Genomic DNA, 21390 nt, shown 5'->3' with positions numbered 1-21390 from the left:
TTGCAACCTTTCTTGTTTCTCCTTATTTTATCAATACTGGTAAGGACAGTACAGATCTGATCTTTTCTTGTTCTTTCTAAGCTTACTGCATCCTCATTGTAATGTCTTATCTCTACCTTATTCTTTTCCTGGACTTCAAAACTGTGTAATCACTTACCTCACCCACTGTCTCCCTCAATCTGCAGGCTTTTAAAATTCATGCTTGGTGTTGCTTGCCCAGCTTCTTTATTTTTCTCCTCACATTTCACAATCTTGATGACCTTCTGCACTTTGAGCCTTGGCCCATCACCTGGAGTTTACAGTAAAAACACAGTGACTGCAACATTAATTGAGGTGCAATAATGAACTTGTTGTCTTGTCCCTAAAAGTTACACTTGTTTATTCCTGTGGTAGTGATAATTGAGGGCACAATCACACTACAAAAGGCTGCAGTCTTCTGAGCTGATTCATATTCTTGCTCAGATCCACTGAGCAGTGGAGACTGCAGAAAGAGTCATCTCATTGAAATTTTCATGTTCACCGATTGGAATGGACGATGTGCCGGAGCCACTTTCATTGTGCAGTTTTATTTACCGAATTCTTTAAAGGTACAGGATTATTTGATTTTTTTTTTGGCAGGGTTGTTTCATTATACTAATACTTAATGGACAGTGATCATCATTTCACTGTTAAATTACTCATATTTTGCAGTGATCTCTGAGCAATTGTGGGTAACACAAACAATTCCACAAGGTTGCTCACTAAGAGTTCTATTTTGACTGTTCTTGATTATGTTCTATGAGCTGTCTCTCACCTCTATCCAGAAGTGAGTGTCTGCTTTCTTTGAATTGTTTCTGGGGAAACAAAATTTATATGGCCATCTTGGGATAAAACACAGCAAAGTTAGCAAGCTGGGATAAATCTTCAGTGACGGATTCCACGGGTTCACATTAATTCGCTTTTCTCTTTATATTTTTCAGTGCGATTCAAGGAACCAGTGGATGAAACTCTTGAGCAAGACCCTTCAGGTAGGTACTAGAATCTCACTTCAGCTATAATCTCTCCATCAAAATGTACAATGTGATGCATCGTCAAGATGATGAAGTGACTAAAGTGGGGAATGGAATGATATCCCTCTTCATTCCTGATGAGAGTACTGCTACTATTAACACTTAGCCTGGGACCCCCGCTTACGCTTTTCTTCCTTCCTGCTTATATGTCAAGTTTTTTTTTTCTTTTTTCTATCTTCTTTCATTATGGTGTTGGTTTCTTGCTGGGATATGTAGCTTGCTATGACTGAGGCTGGAGGACTGCACTGTCTTTCTCTCGATCCACTTCTCCATGGGTCACAATGTATGTTTAAATGTTTACCCAGTTACCAATATGGCCAATTATAAACACTGTTTATTTCAGAATAAAATTCACCAACCAGATTTCTTTAATAAACAAGAAAATTATTAATTTATTATAAAACAAGACTTATTCAGGAAAGATGCAAAGCATTAACACACAGATTGAAATATGAAAGTTCTCTTCTAACTTAGCCCAACACACACACACACACATGTATGTATGTATATATATATATATATATATATATACCAGTTAAAGAAAAATGAAGATGTTTTCTCTGCAGAGATCTTTTTACAAAAAAGACAAAAAAACTTTGTCCAAATACTTGTTAATTCTTGAAGGAAAAGGCGAAGATATGGAATTATATCAGTTGTCCCTTTATTCTGGCGCCCCAAATACACATAGACAGCTGTCATTGGGATCTATTTGGAGCAGTTCACTCGTAACTTCCAGTAAGGGTTTGTTTTTAAACAAAGTTCCCCAAGTCCTTCCTGTGACCTTTTTTAAAAAAAAAACAAAGTGCAGCATCAAAGTAATCTCTTCAGTCCCAAATGAATCCATCTCCACAATCTTCAAACAGGAGGCCTCAAAAATATTTTAAAAATGGAAGTGCTTGCATGCATTCTTCCTGTATGAACCTATATAGTGTGCATGGTACATCAGAGCTGAACACCAGCCTGTCCTCATATAGAAAATATATATACACACACAGGATGTCTTTTTTCCTGTCTCTAAACACAATTCTAGGGTTCTGTCAAACCTGGTGGCAGTCAGTTTGAGGTGGGTAACAGATTATGTGCTGAATACATAGGTGGTGCATGTCTGCAGAAGCTCTCTGGTTTGTCCTTTTCAAATCTGTTTCAAATATGAGACTGTTTCATATTCGGGAATTCCCCGAAAATGAGGAGGAATGGTGAAAAGTCTTTCCCTCAAGGAAACATTGCAGATACCCAGCCACCAAGATGTATAGGTCCAAAAGATCATGTAACCTTTCTGGAATTATGTGCAGGAAGGTTGTGGTTCATCCCAAAAGCTCCAAAGAAGCTTAGGGAGATCTGCACACTTCTTCAAGAACCAAGACAGCAGTTCTGTGGCTCAGAAAGTTACTATTATGCTTCATTTTGTGGTCAGTGGCTCATCCAAGAGCAACAGGTGACTTCAGCTAGGTTGGTCTGTTTACCATTCATGCATAAAGCAAGTCATTCATGCCCAATTTTCTAGGGCAATTCAGTTCATTATATTGGGCAAGAAGGAAGACATATGGGGGAGCTGGCCTTTTTTAAATCAAATTGCTGGGATTCTACAAGTACTTGTTAGATTACATTCATGTGGCCATATGAGCACTTGCTGTCAACCCACACCATTATGTTAACTAATAGCAGTTTTACTCTCTTACTAGCCAATTGGTGTGCCGGTACAAGCACAGGTTTCTACATGTCAGTATTCAATATGTAGAAACCTGTCATGATTAGTTCACCCCTAAGCAGTCTCGTGTCCATACACATTCTCAGAATCAAGGGCCAGGCACTTGCTTGGCTTCTTGAAGACCAGGACTATTTAAAACTACAATAGTTCCTAACACAATTGAAAAGGTTCACCTGTGAAGTACAGTTAGGCACTTTAAAATCGAACATGCCTTAGGCCTGCTGAAGAGAAGATTTAGGGGACTGGATAGGTCCAGGGGCTCCCTCTAGTATGCTCCCAATGTTGAGTTGTGTATTATAGTGGCCTGATGTGCCCTCCACAAACTTGCTTTTCCGAATGGCCTCTAAATTGAAAAACCTGCAGAGAATTGAGTCAGAAGCTGAACCCCTGAGACAGAAGATATTAGGAGGTCACAGATAGCTGCTAGGAGAGAGCTGTATGACAAACTCATCAGACAGAGTAATGGGTAATCAGATTATAGTTATACAACATCTGTAATAACACAGACACTAAATATAATTTACATGTACAACTCTTCATAACAGTCTATTAATCATGAAAAGCTGAAGTCCGATGGTGGTCCATTTTCAGTAATGCTTCATGTTTACAATAGAAAAAATTCTAAACATCACAATATTTTTTTGCAAAAATAATCACGCAAGGCTTTTGGCACCAAGAAGTCTTTATGCTCATGACTATGTACTCCCTTGGTGACTTGTTGCTTCTTCCTCATTCGTAATTTAACATTTCTAAGTTCGACCTGAGGACCTGGGGTCTGAGCTGTGGTTAACTGCTCTATATGACTGAGCTACTTGGGATGGAGGTGGCACTCAACTCAGGGTCATTGAGTCCTGGGATGACCCCATGACAGACTGATTTTTTGGGCTTGGAATCTCTAGAGCCTTGGTTTTCTTTTAACTCGGAAGGCTTCTGAGGGTGCCTGAGCAAAGAATTGGTGCTGTTATCCTGAGTGCAGGCAGAATCCTCGCAGCCACCTGTTGCTCTCCCGCCAGACATGGGATGGGAAAATTGGTTGTCCCTGATCTGTCGGAACACAATCTTACTGGAATTACTAATATCCCCTAAACCATGGGTTAGAATATCCAAATGTTCTGCAAACCCTCCAAAGTGGTGAGGGAGATCTCTGAATGCAATAGATCCTGCTGTCACTTCTGTTACCCTCTGAGAAGTTGGAGGCTCTCTTCTTATTGGGTCCTGTTGGCCATGTCTTCACATTGTTGGATGTTTGTTCTGCTTTAAGAGAAACGCAGCTTTAAAGGGGAAGCGTTAAATTAATATTTTTCGTCAGTATTTACAGTAGAGAAAGAAAATGTTGTCGAGGAGAATACTGAGATTCTGACTACTAGGCTAGATGGGATTGAGGTTCACAAGGAGGAGGTGTTAGCAATTTTGGAAAATGTGAAAATAGATAAGTCCCCTGGGCCAGATGGGATTTATCCTAGGATTCTCTGGGAAGCCAGGGAGGAGATTGCAGAGCCTTTGTCCTTGATCTTTATGTCGTCATTGTCGACAGGAATAGTGCCAGAAGACTGGAGGATAGCAAATGTTGTCCCCTTGTTCAAGAAGGGGAGTAGAGACAGCCCTGGTAATTATAGACCTGTGAGCCTTACTTCGGTTGTGGGTAAAATGTTGGAAAAGGTTATAAGAGATAGGATTTATAATCATCTTGAAAAGAATAAGTTCATTAGCGATAGTCAGCACGGTTTTGTGAAGGGTAGGTCGTGCCTCACAAACCTTATTGAGTTTTTCGAGAAGGTGACCAAACAGGTGGATGAGGGTAAAGCAGTGGATGTGGTGTATATGGATTTCAGTAAGGCGTTTGATAAGGTTCCCCATGGTAGGCTATTGCAGAAAATACGGAAGTATGGGGTTGAAGGTGATTTAGAGCTTTGGATCAGAAATTGGCTAGCTGAAAGAAGACAGAGGGTGGTGGTTGATGGCAAATATTCATCCTGGAGTTTAGTTACTAGTGGTGTACTGCAAGGATCTGTTTTGGGGCCACTGCTGTTTGTCATTTTTAAAAATGACCTGGATGAGGGTGTAGAAGGGTGGGTTAGTAAATTTGCGGATGACACGAAGGTCGGTGGAGTTGTGGATAGTGCCGAAGGATGTTGTAGGGTACAGAGGGACATAGATAGGCTGCAGAGCTGGGCTGAGAGATGGCAAATGGAGTTTAATGCGGAAAAGTGTGAGGTGATTCACTTTGGAAGGAGTAACAGCAATGCAGAGTACTGGGCTAATGGGAAGATTCTTGGTAGTGTAGATGAGCAGAGAGATCTTGGTGTCCAGGTACATAAATCCCTGAAAGTTGCTACCCAGGTTAATAGGGCTGTTAAGAAGGCATATGGTGTGTTAGCTTTTATTAGTAGGGGGATCGAGTTTCGGAGCCACGAGGTCATGCTGCAGCTGTACAAAACTCTGGTGAGGCCGCACCTGGAGTATTGCGTGCAGTTTTGGTCACCGCATTATAGGAAGGATGTGGAAGCTTTGGAAAGGGTGCAGAGGAGATTTACTAGGATGTTGCCTGGTATGGAGGGAAGGTCTTACGAGGAAAGGCTGAGGGACTTGAGGTTGTTTTCGTTGGAGAGAAGGAGGAGGAGAGGTGACTTAATAGAGACATATAAGATAATCAGAGGGTTAGATAGGGTGGATAGTGAGAGTCTTTTTCCTCGGATGGTGATGGCAAACACGAGGGGACATAGCTTTAAGTTGAGGGGTGATAGATATAGGACAGGTGTTAGAGGTAGTTTCTTTACTCAGAGAGTAGTAGGGGCGTGGAATGCCCTGCCTGCAACAGTAGTAGACTCGCCAACTTTAAGGGCATTTAAGTGGTCATTGGATAGACATATGGATGAAAATGGAATAGTGTAGGTCAGATGGTTTCACAGGTCGGCGCAACATCGAGGGCCGAAGGGCCTGTACTGCGCTGTAATGTTCTAATTCTAAATGCAACGCCTCTGTGCTTAGCAAGAACTGCTCGCTTTGAAAGGGTTGACCATTTTGGAGTCAGCACTAGAGGGCACTGGGCAGGTGGAGGTTCCACTGTGTCGCACCACCATTGCTGAATGGCAGAAGTTGGAATTTCAAGGCCATTGTTTATATGCTTTCACCAAATGTTTAACAGTGAAAGTGCCTTAAACACACAGTGGCCACTAGATGGAGCCTGTCTGCCAATTCATTTATTGTTTGATGCAGATGGGACAGAAGCTCGGAAATGCAGCATTTGTGCAACTCTAGTTCTCTCGTATCCAAGGTATTCACAATTCCTATTTCATATTTACCTATAATGCCATTAATTTCTGTCAACCATAAGTATTACTGAGTGAACAGATGATTGTTACCATACCCGGTCATGGTATGATCTAATTGATTTAAAAGTTTGGTTGAACATTGTGATTTAATAAATCTGATCAGAATGTTTTTCTTCCTGCAGACCCAAAAAATAACAATGACGAGAGCAAAGGTAGCGACCAGGCCAAGGTGATAGTGGGAGTCATCGTAGGCCTACTAATAGCTGCAGTCATCGCTGGTGTAATTTACTGGTTGTACAAAAAGAAAAGGTATGCAGCAGTCTATTAATCAGTAACAAACAGCTTGTATTCGAGCGGTGCCTTTCAACAACAACTTCTATTTAGAGAGTGCCTTTGACATAATAAAACATCCCAAGGTGCTTCACGAGCGTTATGAACCAAAATTTGACACCAAGCCACGTAAGGTGATATTCAGGCAGATGACCGAAAGCTTGGAGTCAAAAGCAGTGGTGTTGCTACCAGCAGTGGCCAGTTAAGAAGCCACAGCCTGGACTGCCGTCCCATTAAGGACAGCAGCTTGCCTCTCCAAGTTGCCGGCCCAGTCAGAGCGCCAGCAGCTCTGCAGCCTTTGCAGCGCCACTGATAGAGGCTGCAAGGGGAAGGAGAGAACTCCTCTATATTGGGTGCCTTCGCAGGTAGGTGGAAAATTTCATGTGCTTCGGCCAGGGTGAACCCTCCAGCAGCGGCGTCAAGGCCACGGGAGCAGCCATAGCCGCTGATGGGCCCCGCCGTGTACCATGACGCCTCCAGAAAGGAAGGCCCCTTTCCCCCAAGGAAGCTGCTGGGTGGCTGCCTGGATGTAGCTGGTGGACTCACCACGTGGTGGGGGGCTGTTCCGAGGCTAGTAAAATCCCAGTGGGATTGTAAAATGGCTGTCAATAGGCTAATTAATTACCTTAATTGGCCACCTGCCACAGTTGGTGGGTGCTCGAGCTGCTGCTGTTCCCGCTTTGAAAATATCCATTGGTGGCAAATCACATCAGGCTTCCCTCCCGCCACCTTCTACCACCATTTTACTTTACCTCCCCTCCCGCCTCCCAGCTTATCTCCAAATGGCTGGTAAAATTCAGCCCATAGAGACATTTTAGACCATCGAGCCCATATTGGCTCTTTGTAGAGCAATCCATTCAGTCCCATTCCCCCGTTGCCCTGCAGGTTTATTTCCCTCAAGTCGCCATCAAGTGCCTTTTGAAATCATTGATCATCTTGCTTCCATCAACCTTGTAGGCAGCGAGTTCCAGGCCATTGTCAACCGCTGAGTCAAAAAGTTCTTCCTCACATCGCCCCTGCATCTCTTGCCCAAAACCTTAAATCTGTGTCCCCTAGTCCTTGTACCACAAGCAAATGGGAACAGCTTTTCTTTTTCTAGCCTATCCAAACCTATCAGAATCTTGTACACTTCTGTCCAATCTCCCCTCAATCTTCTTTGATCTGAGGAGAACAAACCCAGCTTCTCTAACCTATCCTTGTAGTGAAAATCCCTCATCCATTTAACCATTCTGGTAAATTTCCTCTGCACCCTCTCAAAGACTCTCCTAAAGTGTGGTGACCAAAATTGGATGCAGTACTCTAGTTGTGGCCTAATCAGAGCTTTATAAAGGTTCAGCATAACTTCCCTGCTTTTGTACTCCATCATCTCACTTTATGAAGGCCATGATCCCATTTGTTTTGCTAACTACTCTCTCAATATGTCCTGCCACCTTCAAAGATCTAAGCACAAGAACCCCCAGGTCGCTGTGTCCTTGCACACTCTTTAGAACTGTGCTATTAAGTTTGAATTGCCTCTCACTATCCCTTCTGCCAAAATGCATCCCTTCTCTGTGTTAAATTCCATCTGCCACTTTGCTGCCCATTCTGCTCGCCTATCTATGTTTTGTAGCAGTCGATTGGTATCTTCCTCACTATTTATCACACCCCCAAGTTTAGTATCATTGGCAAATTTTTAAATTTTACTCTGTATTCTAATATCCAAGTCATTTATACATACCAAAAAATCAGTGGTCCCAGCACTGACCCTTGGTAAATGCCAGTTTACCATCTCACAGTCTGATAAACAACCATTTACCACAACTCACTGTTTTCTGTCCTTAAGCCTATTTTTTATTCAAGCCTGACACAGATCCTCCTATTCTATGAACCTCAATTTTGTTAACCAGCCTTTTATGGGGTACTTTGTCAAATGGACCAACGTCCATTGCATTCCCTTCATCAACCTCCTCTGTTACTTCATTAAAAAATTCAAGTAGATTAATCAAACAGGATCTGCCTTTTACAAATCTGTGCTGGCTCTCCTTAGTTAACTCAAACTTGTTTTCACTGGAACGACAGAGGTGGAGGGGCGACATGATAGAGGTTTACAAAGTTACGAGTGGCATGGACAGAGTGGATAGTCAGAAGCTTTTTCCCAGGGTGGAAGAGTCAGTTACTAGGGGACATAGGTTTAAGGTGAGAGGGGCAAAGTTTAGAGGGGATGTGCGAGGCAAGTTCTTTACACAGAGGGTGGTGAGTGCCTGGAACTTGCTCCCGGGGGAGGTGGTGGAAGCAGGTCGGATAGCGACGTTTAAGAGGCATATTGACAAATACATGAAGAGGATGGGAATAGAGGGATAGGGTTCCCGGAAGTGCAGAAGGTTTTAGTTTAGGCAGGCATCAAGATCGGCGCAGGCTTGGAGGGCCAAATGGCCTGTTCCTGTGCTGTACTGTTCTTTGTTCTCCAGTTGCCTCTTGATTACCCACCACTGATGTGAAAATGACCAGCCTGTAGTTACTAGGAATGTCCTTAACCCTTTTTTGAATAAGGGTGTCACATTTGCCATTCTCCAATCCTCTGGCACCTCCCCTGTATCTATCTCTGTTTCTACTGATATTTTGTCAGTATCCTCTTCTTTAGTAAACACAAAGTACTCATGGGGTCATTTATGGCATAGAAAGAGTGATTTACAGCATAAAAAGAAGGCTATTCAGTCCATCAAGTCCATGCCGGCTCTCCTCATACTCATTAAGTATTCGAGCCTTGCCCTGTGCCTCTAAGCATATATCACCCTCTTTGTCCCTAATATGACAAACCCTACTTCTTACTACCCATTTACTATTTATGTGCTGGTAGAAGATTTTTGGCTTCCCTTTCATGTTAACTGTCATTATATTCTCATTCTCTCTTTAGTCTTATTTTCCTCTTCATTTCCCTCTCAACTTATTGTATTTGGCCTGGTTCTTGCTTGAGGAATCCACCTGACATGCATCATAAACCCTCTTTTTTATTGTTTCATCATATTCTGTAGCCCCTTCATCATTCAAGGAGCTCTGGCTTTGGTTCCCTTACTTTTTGCCTGGTTGGAATGCACCTAGCCTGTACCTGAAACATCATCTTGCTTTTGATTCCCCAACCTATTGCCCTTGTTGTAATATACCTAGCCTGTACCTGAAACATCTCCTCCTTAAAGATCAAACATTGTTCTGTTACAGTTTTCCTGTCAGTCTTTGGTTCCATTTTACTCTGATTAGATCCCCTCTCATCCCATTAAAGTTAGCCCTATCCCAATTTAGAAGTTCTACTTTAGATTGCTCCTTGCTCTTCTCCATTATTAACCTAAACCTCATGATACAAAGATCACTCTTACCCAAGTGCCGTCTTATAGCCATTTGGTCCACTTGGCCCACCTCATTCCCCAGCACCAGATCCAGCAATGCCTCCTTCCTAGTTGGGACCAAAAACAGACTGGTCATGGAAATTCTCCTGAACACATTTCAGAAATTCCTCCCTCTCCTTTCCCTTTACTCTAACACTATCCCAGTCGATATTTGGGTAATTAAAGTCCATATCACCACTCTATAGTTCTTGCACACCTCTGATTTCTGTACAGATTTGCTCCTGTATCTCTCTCTCTCTATTTGGAGGCCTATAGAATACCCCCAGTAGCATGATCATACCTTTCTTGCTTCTCAACTCTAACCAAATGGGTTCTGCCCTTGCCACCTCAAGGACGTCCTCTTTTTCCAACACGACAATGTTTTCACTAATCAGTACGGTCACCCACCTCCCTATTTCCCTTCCCTATCTTTTCTGAACACTTTGTATCCTTGAATATTAAGCACCCAGTCCTCACCATTTTTAAGCCACGTTTCCGTTATTGCCACTACATCATGTTCCCACACAGCTATTTCTGCTTGTAGCTCATCAACCTTATTAACCACAGTTTGTGCATTTACACACATGCATCGTAATCCTGTCTTTGTATTCTTCATTAGAACAAGGAGCAAGAGTAGGCTATTCGGCCCCTCAAGCCTGCTCCACCATTCTATAAGATCATGGCTGGTCTGTTTGTGGACTCAACTCCACTTTCCTGCTACCCCCGATACCCTTCGACTTCCTTGTTAGTCAAGAATCTGTCTACCTCTGCCTTAAAAATATTCAGTGACCCTGCCTCCACCACTGTCCGGGCAAGAGAGTTCCACAGACTCACGACCCTGAGAGAAGAAATTTCTCCTCATCTCTGTCTGAAATGGGAGACCCCTTATTTTTAAACTGTGTCCGCTAGTTTTAGTCTCTCTCACAAGAGGAAACATTCTTTCAACATCTACCGTTTCACGACCCCTCGGGATCATGTATGTTTCAATCAGATTACCTCTCATTCTTCTAAACTCTAATGAAAACAGACACTTATTAGTCTGCTTCTATCTAATATGGTACTACTTCTCTAGTACTATCAAAAACTCTCACTTTATGTACCTTATTTCTCTTTCCTACTTCTATATGCTGGTGCTCATCCTCCTGCCAGTTTAGTTTAACACCAACCCCCTCCCCCTGCCCCCACCAAACATACTAGTCAACCTCCCCACGATGGCATTGGTCCCAGTCCTGTTGAGGTGCAACCTGCCCCTTTTGAACAGCTGCCTCCTGCCCTAGAATTGGTCCCAATGCCCGAAGAATCTGAAGCTCTCTCTCCAGCACCATGCTTCAAGCCATGCATTGATCCTCCCTATTTCTACTCTCGCTAGCATGTGGCACCGGGAGTAATCCAGAGATTACTGCCTTCGAGGTCCTACCCTATAACTTTCTTCCTAGCTCCTGAAAATCTGATCGTAAGACCTCAATACCTGTCCCCTCTGTCATTGATACCAACGTGTACCACAACTTTTGGCTCATTCCCTTCCCCTTGCAAAATATTCTGCACCCTCTCAGTGATGTCCTATACCCTGTCACCAGGAGGCAACACACCATGCGGGACTTACAGTGATGGTTACAGAAATACCTGTCGCCCTAACTAAGGAATCTCCTATAATGTCTGCATTTCTACTCTGTTCCCCCCTGTGCAGTCCCTTGCCCATTGGTGCCATGGTCTGAACTGCAGTCCTTCAAGGTGTTGTCACTGCCAACAGTCTCCAAAGCTGAGTACCGGTTTGTGAGTGGCACACACCCTGTAGACTCCTGCACTTCCCTGCCTCTTCCTACTGTTCCAGGTGGCTACCCACCTACTATCCTGAACTCTTACTGCTGTGGGGTGACCATCTCCTTGAATGTACGATCCAGGAAACTCTCCTACCCCCTGATGCTCCGCAGTGATTCCAGTTGCTTCTCAAGCTCGGAAATCCTGAGCTTGAGCTCAAGCAGCTGGAGACACTTCCTACACACGTGATCCCCCAAGACACATGAAGTGTCCTGAAGTTCCCACATGGTGTAGAAATTGCAAGCAACAGGTCTCAGCTGCCCATCCATGATCTAAACAAAACTCTATAAATTCTTTTATAATCTATTTAGTACCTTGTTTAAACAATTAATTTTAATTAATGCCTCTAGACCTGCTCTGTGCTAATACTATCATACTACCCGAATTCCTTCAGCTACGTGCTCTTCATCTCTGGGTTATCTGAGCAACTAATCACCTACCTGCTGCCCTGTGATTTCCTTTCCTAAAGGACATTAGTGAACCAGATGGGTTTTTACAACAATCGACAATGGTTTCATGGTCACCATTAGACTAGCTTTTAATTCCAGATTTTTTTATTAATTGAATTCAAATTTCACCATCTGCCATGGTGGGATTCGAACCCTTGTTACCAGAGCACTAGCCAGGGCCTCTGGATTACTAGTCCAATAACATTACCACCACCCCAAGTTTATGGAGGGTACAATGTGGGAGGCCAGCCAGGAGTGTGTTGGAATAGTCAAGTCTAGAAGTAACAATGGCATGAATGAGAGTTTCAGCAGTAGATGATCTGAGGCAGGGCAAGAGTTGAGCAATATTACGGATGTGGAAATCGGTGGTCTTAGTGATGGGTTAGATGTGTGGTTGGAAGCTCATCCTGGGGTCAAATATGACACCAAGGTTGTGACAGCCTGGTTCAGTCTCAGGCAGTTGTAAGGTGAGGGACAGAGTCGGTGGCTAGGGAACAGAGTTTGTAGTGAGGTCCAAAGACAACAGTTTAGATCTTCCCAATGTTTAGTTGGAGAGAATTTCTGCTGATCCAGTATTGAATGTTGGAAAAGCTGCCTGATAATTTAGCAACAGTGGAGGAGTCGAGAGAGGTGGCGGTGAGGTAGAGCTGGGTGTCGCCTGTGTACATGTGAAAACGTAACTCTTTCACACAATAAAGCTCAGATGAGTCCAGGCAATTTAGGTGAGTCCAAGTTTTTGGGACACAATAAAGCTTACTCAAGGTGCCTTACAACATTTTAATAGCTTCTCACTTCACTATAGAGCAGGAAAAACATCCCAAAAACTGACTCGCCTTAAATTGCACGGACTCACCTGAACTTCCTGGTAAACAAACAGGCCCCTGAAAGCGGCTGCATCCTTGGGCCTTTCTGTAAAAGTGTAGCAGGGAATTTTGTGCAATTTCATCATTTCTTTGTTTCTCATCCTAATTATGTTCATATTTTGGAGCACTAAATATATCAGAAAGATAAATATTACCTTTTGAGAAGCATTCCTAGGGAATTAACTCGGTAAAGGTTTTGAACCTGACACGGTGTTCAAAATGTACTTTACTGGTGACTTACTCTGTGATCAGGCGGTTCCACGTTGACATACATGTGGGTTCACAGTTGGTGTTTCCCATTAAAATAAATTAAGTTGCTAGAATAAATAGGCTCTCGGTAACATCACTGGAACAGCCCTTGAGAATAGAAGGAACAAAAGTTGAGTCATTATTGGGGTAGAAAATTTGGGCTAGGATTTTCTGCTTCTGCACAGGCCAAGCCTGTGGGAAAGTGAGAGCAGAAACAGAAATTCCTCACCTTGATGATTTGTCTTCCAAACATCAGGGGATATTTTTATAAATTTACTAGACAATCTGCTGTTGCATATGGGCGAGGAGACCAGCTGTAGTTTGGAGTGAAGCAGGGTTGAGGGAAATTGATCGGAGCATGCATATATAACTCCGTTACCATTTTAAAAACACTTTTAATTTAATATTTTGACTTTATATTAGTTGGTTAACTAAAAACTTACAGCAATTGAGAAAGCAGAATTAGTTGGAGCATAGGAATTTCTCTGCAGTACAGGCTGAGGAGTTGAGAATTGCAAAACTGAGGTGCTACACCTCCACTGGTGTAACAAGTTTACATATATGTTTTCTGTTCTAAATGTGGAAATAGGAACCTATTGTAGTAGCATTGCTGCAGCAGCAGTTTCTTTTGTTGTTGTGTCTGTGTCTTTAAATATAAATTGAAATTGACTCTGCAGTGTGATTCTCCCTGCTCTTTAAACCTCATTCTCTAACAGCCCAACTTCAAAAACCAAAACCAATGAAAGAGGCACTGCCGATGAGATCAAGAAGATAAATAAGGGAGATAACAACCACACGTCAGGTTCCTCAGCTGTATAACCAGATCGTCTCGAAGCCAGGTATGGATCTCCATAAAACACAAAAGCACTCCAGCCACTCATAATCAATTAACTATAAATTGCACTACTACATTAGCTATCATCACTATTATTACAGAGTGCTGTGGTATGTTGAAACTAATAATATGGTAGAGGGCGAGTACTGAGGGTATAAATTAATGGAGGACTTAAACATCATCATAAACCTGAAGAATAATGTTTAAGTGGTTTATGGATGTCATCCAAATTGCAAGATTCAATGACTGAAGAGTGAGAGGTTATCTTAACGATGGTCATGAGAAGAGCCTAAAACTTACTTTACAAAATGTCTGATTTGGTATATTTCCTTGAAATTTTATTTAAAAAATATATTTTGCACTTTTTATATGTGAATTGCATGTTATTTTGTTTTAATTTTGCACTTTGGGCATCACACATCTACTCTTGTTCATTGTGAACAGCTTGTGCTGTTGTCTAAACTCTGATGAAATGTTCCTTTGTTAATATCAAAAGAGGCAAATAAAGGGAGCTAATGTCCTGGCATCACGAGCGATGTAATATTGATTAGGAATAACAAAAATTGTCTTCACTAACAAAACTACTAGTTTCTTGCAGTAGTGTTATATTTTGTATTCTCAGCTGCTTAACCAATGGTGTTTCAAATTCCATGTCCAACTACATCAATCCAGAGTTTAGGTTGCTTTCCAAAATCTAGAAATCACAGTTGACACGTCCTCATGCTATGGAAATGGTCATCACCAGCAGCTTACAGCAATCTTCCATATAATCTTGGTTGTCCACCTAGCAATGACTCTGCTATAACTGAAGCTTCAACTTTACACAGTCTTGCTGTAGGGATGTGTTTTGCTTTTCACTATCAATTAGTTTCAGATTTTGAACATTGATTTGTAAAACAAAAGGGACTGCTACAATTTCCACAACATTCCAGTATCTCCCGCTCCTTTGGTATACTTTGCTTGATTCCTCACCCAAAGAGCCATACTTCACGTGCATACCTAAACAGTGGGTGGTTATAGACTACTCAGATGAGGAAAAATGGACCAGTTAGTGCAATTTACTGCCATCTGCTGAAATCGGCTAAAATAGTACAGAATATGTACTAACCCTTGGACTTGTGATCTGCATGCCAGTTATAATCTTATGCTGCTCTACTTTATTGACCTATCCCAGGGGAAGCTCTGCAAGAGGGTTATAGGCCCAAAACGTATAAGGATGACAGACATTTTGGTCTGTACTAGTGTTTTTATTTACAACTTGCCATCATTAATTGTTTGGGTAAAAGTGCATAATTCTAAACTTCAAAGCAACTTGGTGTTTTGATATAGTGCATGTGAGTTATGTATTCCTATAACACGTCTCACATTCTTTAATCTTAATACTGACCTTTAACATCCAAAACTGGTACTGTTCAGTGATCCTATCTATACAATGCACATTCTTGTATATATTGCTTGGGGTATATAAAAACAATGTGCCAAATCTTCCTGGAAAAGTAATGGCATGTTCATGATGCACGCCATTATTAATGTGCAAATTGGCTGGCAAGTTCAGGGCAAGAAGAGATGCACTGTGAGTTGTGCATCGTTATAACTTGCTATTTGCTTTACGCCACTCCACGATTAACCTCAGCACAAACAGCATCTCACCCTTAGCCTCCCAGTTCTTTTTACGAACCTGCAGGATTGGATCGAAGTTAGGACTCAGACTTAAAAGTGGAAGTACCCTTTTAACCAGGTGATAATTGGTAATGCAATGACAATCAACCACTCTGGTCCAGAAAGGGAACAATTTAAACTGTTGAATCTCATTCCTGCATGTAATAAATTCTTAGAGATACCGTTTGTCTCTTTTTTTCTCTATTTCCTTTTGTAACAGATTTGGCTCTAATTCATCCTCCTTATCTGTCATTCCTTATTTCTTTTACAATTTTTTAATCAATTGGTTAAATAGCTAGGACTGTTGGTTCTATCATTCACTAAGGTCCCAGATTTCCCATTCCTCTTGCCATTATCAGCTGACATTTCCTGCAAGTTATGGCACAAAATATATTTAAGCTGAAGGGTAAAGGAAAAAATCTAACTAATGGAGCATGTCACCAGATCTGATGCTTCACCAAGATTTGGCCCATTGAATGCCAAATAAGATACTTTCCAATTTGATGATGGTGGCTTGTTTTTTCTCCTCCTTTCTAGGGAAAGAAAACATCTATTAAGATACAGGTTGGCCAAGAACATGATTGCCATTGAAACACTGAATTGTAAGATATGCTGAAATCGGCAGTGAGTTGAAATTGCCATGCTCCACCACTACGGGCAATGCCTTATCTCTAAGATACAGAAGTATAAATATCTCCAGCTGAACATCCAAATATTTTTAATGAAACACTTTAAACCTGTTTGTTACTCTTTGAGGGCTGAAGTAACATTTTACCTGAGCAGTTGTATAGGAGGGGAAATTCTCTCCTGTCAGACACAACAATGACGAGGTAAATATGCAGTAACTTTTCATTGGATTTGAAAAATATTAGAAAGAGGTGACTGAGATGTTTCTTACACTAAGGTACTCAGTCCTCAAAGGGATAATAAAGTTCCCCATTGTAACAACTGAGGGGTTTTTTTTTTAAAAATGTGTTTCATTGTTTTGAATATCTGCACTGATGTGTTTGCTTTAAATGTTAATATAATTTTCCAGGGGATGGTGAATGCTTTCATGTGCCATTTCCTTATGGCATTGGTTTATGGGTTAATGTGGATCATACTTCAAATGTATTTTTTTTAAATATTAGCTTCAGGTTAATTTCCAAGGCAATTCTGGTTAGTAAGAGTTGGTACAATGCAAAGAGTTCAATAAATTCACCAGCTGCTTTGATAAACCATTTTTGGACTTCAGTGGAACTTCCATTATCCTCCATGAGGGAACTCCTAGCAGATAACTCTGTCTCTGAATTTTAGTTTTGGATGTGTGGTACAGCAACCCCCTAGGAATGGATGGAAGATGAGTAAATACACTGAATTTAATCTTTCTGGGTTAGGAGGAAATTGCAGTTATTAGGCTTTTGGAAAAAGACAACATCTCATACAAAGCTTTATCCTCCAGATATTCTGATGGATAGTCAGGAAGGCTGATAATTAGAGCACAGGTAATGGAGGTTCCACTATCCCTCATCAATTACTGGCTTGCATTTAAGTTTTCCTGATTCCTATCTTGACGTTGCTGCTAGTTTAACTAACTAGTGGCACAGCTTAAAGCACTCTGTGTAAAGGCCAATTTCAATTTTTTAGAATATGTCTGTCCTTTTCCTGCCCTCTCTCTAGCATGCTGTTGGAGAAAAGTGCATCCATTTTTCATCCACAGTGCCTCCCAACAAAACTGGAAATAGGGAGGGAAGAGATGTCTCATTGATGGATCCTTTTATACTAATCTTAACTGAGGCATCTACAGCTAACATTCTTAAATAAACATGATAGGGCAGATGGCATCCAAAAAAGTATGAAAAATATAAGTGGCCAAATATACATGATAAATAGGAACTAAACTATTTTGTTTACAAGCATTCTGCAAAACCCTTTGTCCACTCAGCAACTTTGTTTATAACATTTGTGCATTATGTCAATGTAATATGAGCAAAAAAAATTGAGGATTGGAAAAGTCAACTCTGATTGCTATGTGTGACATCTTAAATACACCCAATGTCATTGCACACTGACTGGATCCCCATATGGATTTCACCAGACAAAAAAAGAGTTTTTTTTTAGAAAAATAAAAGTAGAAGCTATCAATTGATCAGGTGTTTAATTTGTCATAAAAAGTACTAAATGTCTAGACATTGTGGAATGACTGATGAATACACAGATGTTTGTATGATAAATATGCAAAGATTGTGCATGTTTCTTAAGGAATTTATTCAGTTAGTTTCTGTGGTGACCTGATATATAGGCTACTTTTTTCTTTGCAAACTACAACCTCCATTTCTGTGATGCCCCTTATTTCATGTACTGGAGTGAGATTTAGACTTTAAAAACATTTGTCAGACGTTTGTTGTAACACATTCAAAGAGGTTGTGGACCCTTGGAAATTCACTTACCTCCCCAGAATATTTAGATGTGACCGTATGTTAGCAGTGCAGGCAATTAACTAAAATTGGGTCATTTGAAATGACATCTGGACTTCTTTAATTCATTAATCTATGATATATTGTGTATTCTATGTTTTTCTGTTATTACAATGTTATTTCTCAATGATTGAATAAGTATCAGAATTACGCACAGCCAGGGAAAATTAATGTTGTCCCCAATCAAGCAACATGGATCCATCCAGCCTCACAGAGATATCATTAACAAAGAAACATTAGCTGGTGGTTGCACAGTTCCATCTACTTTTCTAGGCAGCCCCAATATAAATCCCTTGTAATAAAAAATGGAATTGAACTTATTCAGTTAACATATGCCAGTGGCCCTAATTAGTTAGCCTGATTCCCTGTACACAAACAGTTCATGATCTTTAATCTTTCCAGTTTGCTAAAAATAAATGTTTTGAAGCTTTAATAGGCTACAGTGTATTATTTATTCAGCGGTAAGAACTGATCATATTCTACTCCGGAGCTGTTTATGTTGCATGTGTTTCAAAAGCAGTAAAAGGAGTACAGTGTTCCTAGAATTACTTCAGCTGCTAATTGAATTATGAGCAAGGGCCAGACAAGGATTCCAAATTTTAACTAGATCTGTCAAACCTATTGGATTGAGTTATATATTTTGAGGTATCTAAAACTGATCGTGTTTAAATTTTGGTAAATGGTGGAGGTTGTACCTTCGCATAACGTGGACTCCACTGGTTAAATATTAAAAATACTATGAGCACAGAACTGACTAAAGATTACAAGAATTCCCACCACCCAGTTTAGTGGATAGATGATACAGCTCTTAGAAAAAAAAGTTAATACTGTGCCAATAAACTCCTTAAAGAGCCAGATGTTGAAATGGAAGGTAAAGTATAGGTAAAGAAAATCAGATATTCCACTCCACATGAGATTGGGATCCAGGAAATATAACCTGGTCATCATTGCAAGAGAAATTAAGAATTTTCCCTAGACCGATTGACAAATTGGAACATTCTGTGACTCCAATCATGAAGATTTGTGTTTTCCTTTACTCCTTCGTGGACTAAAACCTGCATTCATTTACTGATTTATTTCAAAAAGTTGGTACCATGTAATTGTTTAATAAGATAGTTTAGTTACTAATCAAACCGCAAGCATTCCATACAATTGTCAGTGTGCATGTAGCCTTAACTCCTGAGCAATAATTTTACGATATCTAAGCATAATCTCAGATTAGTGTACCCATCACATTACTCATTCAAATCCACCCATTATTGTACTATGTAAATGAGACTGCGCAGCTGGACAGCCATTGATTTTGCCTGCTGCCTATTTCAGCGCCGGGAGTGTAAATTTCAGCCCAGTAGGTGTGAAATAACACTTATTTATCAATGAGAGTTCAATTGTTGGAAAGAGAGTTCACTTTGAAGCCGCCTTGGTTTTCCAGATGGAAGTTTTAACAGTGTTGCAGGCCTGAATTTTGCTTGTCTTGAACTTGATGAAGTGTCGCAGATTTCTTTGATTAAAATTCAGTCCAAAGTTGGTGATGGAAGTCCTGGTTCAATTTCTTAAATGGGGATTTTTCAAGGTCACCTTGTAATCAATCTCTGTGCTTCAGTAATTTAAAGATGGTGCGAGCCGGGTTTGTTGCTAAACTGAATAGATCTCTCAGTTTCTCTCGCAGTAATGGCATTCTGTTCCTCTCTCAGCATGTAAAAGTAAAACCTATCAGGCTTTGGTTTTCCCCTGGGGCGTTCATATAATGTCTCAGGATGTGGGGACCATTGTTAAGACCAGCAAAATTCAGACCTGCAACACTGTTAAAACTTCCATCCGGAAAACCAAGGCGGCTTCAAAGTGAACTCTCATTGCATACTATCCTCTAATCTTAAACTTTTCTGGTGTTTGTGAGTGGGTGAGGTTGTGAACATTTTCGGGTATTGTTTTAATAGCTCTCTATTTTTTAACCTATGATTTTTATTTACCTTTAAACACTCAGGAACTGAAACACTTTTAAAACACTAGGTTGAGAGGTGAAAAATGGAAGCCACACACACCATTTTCCACCTGACTGTAACAGATTGAAACATCAGATTGAACAAGCAATTAAGAAACAGGAGAAAAATTGATCCTAAATTTGTAAAAATTAAATAGGCAGTGTTCTCGTATTCTTCGTTACAGGGCTAAACACAAAGACATGACCACATTTGTGCCAAATGTTTGTAGAGCAGGGAGAGGTATCATGGGATGCCCTAAATCTATTAAGTATTGAAAACTAAAATGTTGTAGCTAGCCAGGTGGGAGTAACTTTCGGCCAGAAGTGGTTACACCCAAGGTGCAGGCAGATAGATGGGTGACCGCTAGAAGGGGCAGGCAGTCAGTGCAGGAATCCCCTGTAGCTATCCCCCTCCCTAACAAGTATACCGCTTTGGATACTGTTGGGGGGGATGGCCTATCAGGGGAAAACAGCAGCAGCCAGAGCAGTGGTACCATGGCTGGCACTGTTGTTCAGCAGAGAGGGACAAAGCGCAGAAGAGCAATAGTTATAGGGGACTCTATAGTCAGGGGCACAGATAGGCGCTTCTGTGGACGTGAAAGAGACTCCAGGATGGTATGTTGCCTCCCTGGTGCCAGGGTCAAGGATGTCTCTGAACGGACAGGGGGCATTCTGAAGGGGGAGGGTGAACAGCCAGAGGTTGTGGTACACATCGGTACCAACGACATAGGCAGGAAGAGTGGCGAGGTCCTGCAGGGGGAGTTTAGGGAGTTAGGTATAAAGTTAAAAGACAGGACCTCTGGGGTAGTAATCTCGGAATTACTCCCTGTGCCACGTGCCAGTGAGGCTAGAAATAGGAAGATAGTGCAGCTAAACACGTGGCTGAACAGCTGGTGTAGAAGAGAGGGTTTCAGATATCTAGACCATTGGGATTTCTTCAGGGACAGATGGGACCTGTACAAGAAGGATGGGTTGCATCTAAACTGTAGGGGCACAAATATCCTGGCTGCGAGGTTTGCTAGCGTCACTCGAGAGGGTTTAAACTAGTGTGGCGGGGGGGTGGGAACCAGAGCAGTAGGACAGCAAGTGAAATAAATGAGGGGGAACTAGTAAATAAGGCCAGTAAGACTAGGAGGAAGAGCAGGCAGGGAGATGTTGCGGAGCACAGTGGGACTGGTGGTCTGAAGTGCATTTGTTTCAATGCGAGAAGTATAACAGGTAAGGCAGATGAACTTAGAGCTTGGATTAGTACTTGGAACTATGATGATGTTGCTATTACAGAGACTTGGTTGAGGGAAGGACAGGATTGTCAGCTAAATGTTCCGGGATTTAGAAGCTTCAGGTGGGATAGAGGGGGATGTA

At 41.4% G+C, this 21390-nt stretch overlaps 1 protein-coding gene across 4 annotated transcripts in view; it reads left to right on the top strand.

Moving 5' to 3' along the window:
* alcama (activated leukocyte cell adhesion molecule a) overlaps nucleotides 1-18480 on the top strand; it is a 316807-nt gene extending 298327 nt beyond the window's left edge. For all 4 annotated transcript variants that reach the window (XM_068040899.1, XM_068040901.1, XM_068040900.1 and 1 more), the window contains 4 exons: nucleotides 960-1007; nucleotides 6212-6338; nucleotides 13814-13936; nucleotides 16129-18480. In XM_068040899.1, coding sequence (XP_067897000.1) covers nucleotides 960-1007; nucleotides 6212-6338; nucleotides 13814-13916 — 278 coding nt within the window. In that variant the 3' untranslated portion in view covers nucleotides 13917-13936; nucleotides 16129-18480. The remainder of the gene's footprint in view (nucleotides 1-959; nucleotides 1008-6211; nucleotides 6339-13813; nucleotides 13937-16128) is intronic.
* Nucleotides 18481-21390: the final 2910 nt, after the last annotated feature.

Source organism: Heterodontus francisci, chromosome 10, assembly GCF_036365525.1.
Source record: "Heterodontus francisci isolate sHetFra1 chromosome 10, sHetFra1.hap1, whole genome shotgun sequence".
Lineage (NCBI taxonomy): Eukaryota > Metazoa > Chordata > Chondrichthyes > Heterodontiformes > Heterodontidae > Heterodontus > Heterodontus francisci.
Note: the sequence above shows the minus strand (reverse complement) of the source record. Positions and strands in the feature narration are given on the sequence as shown.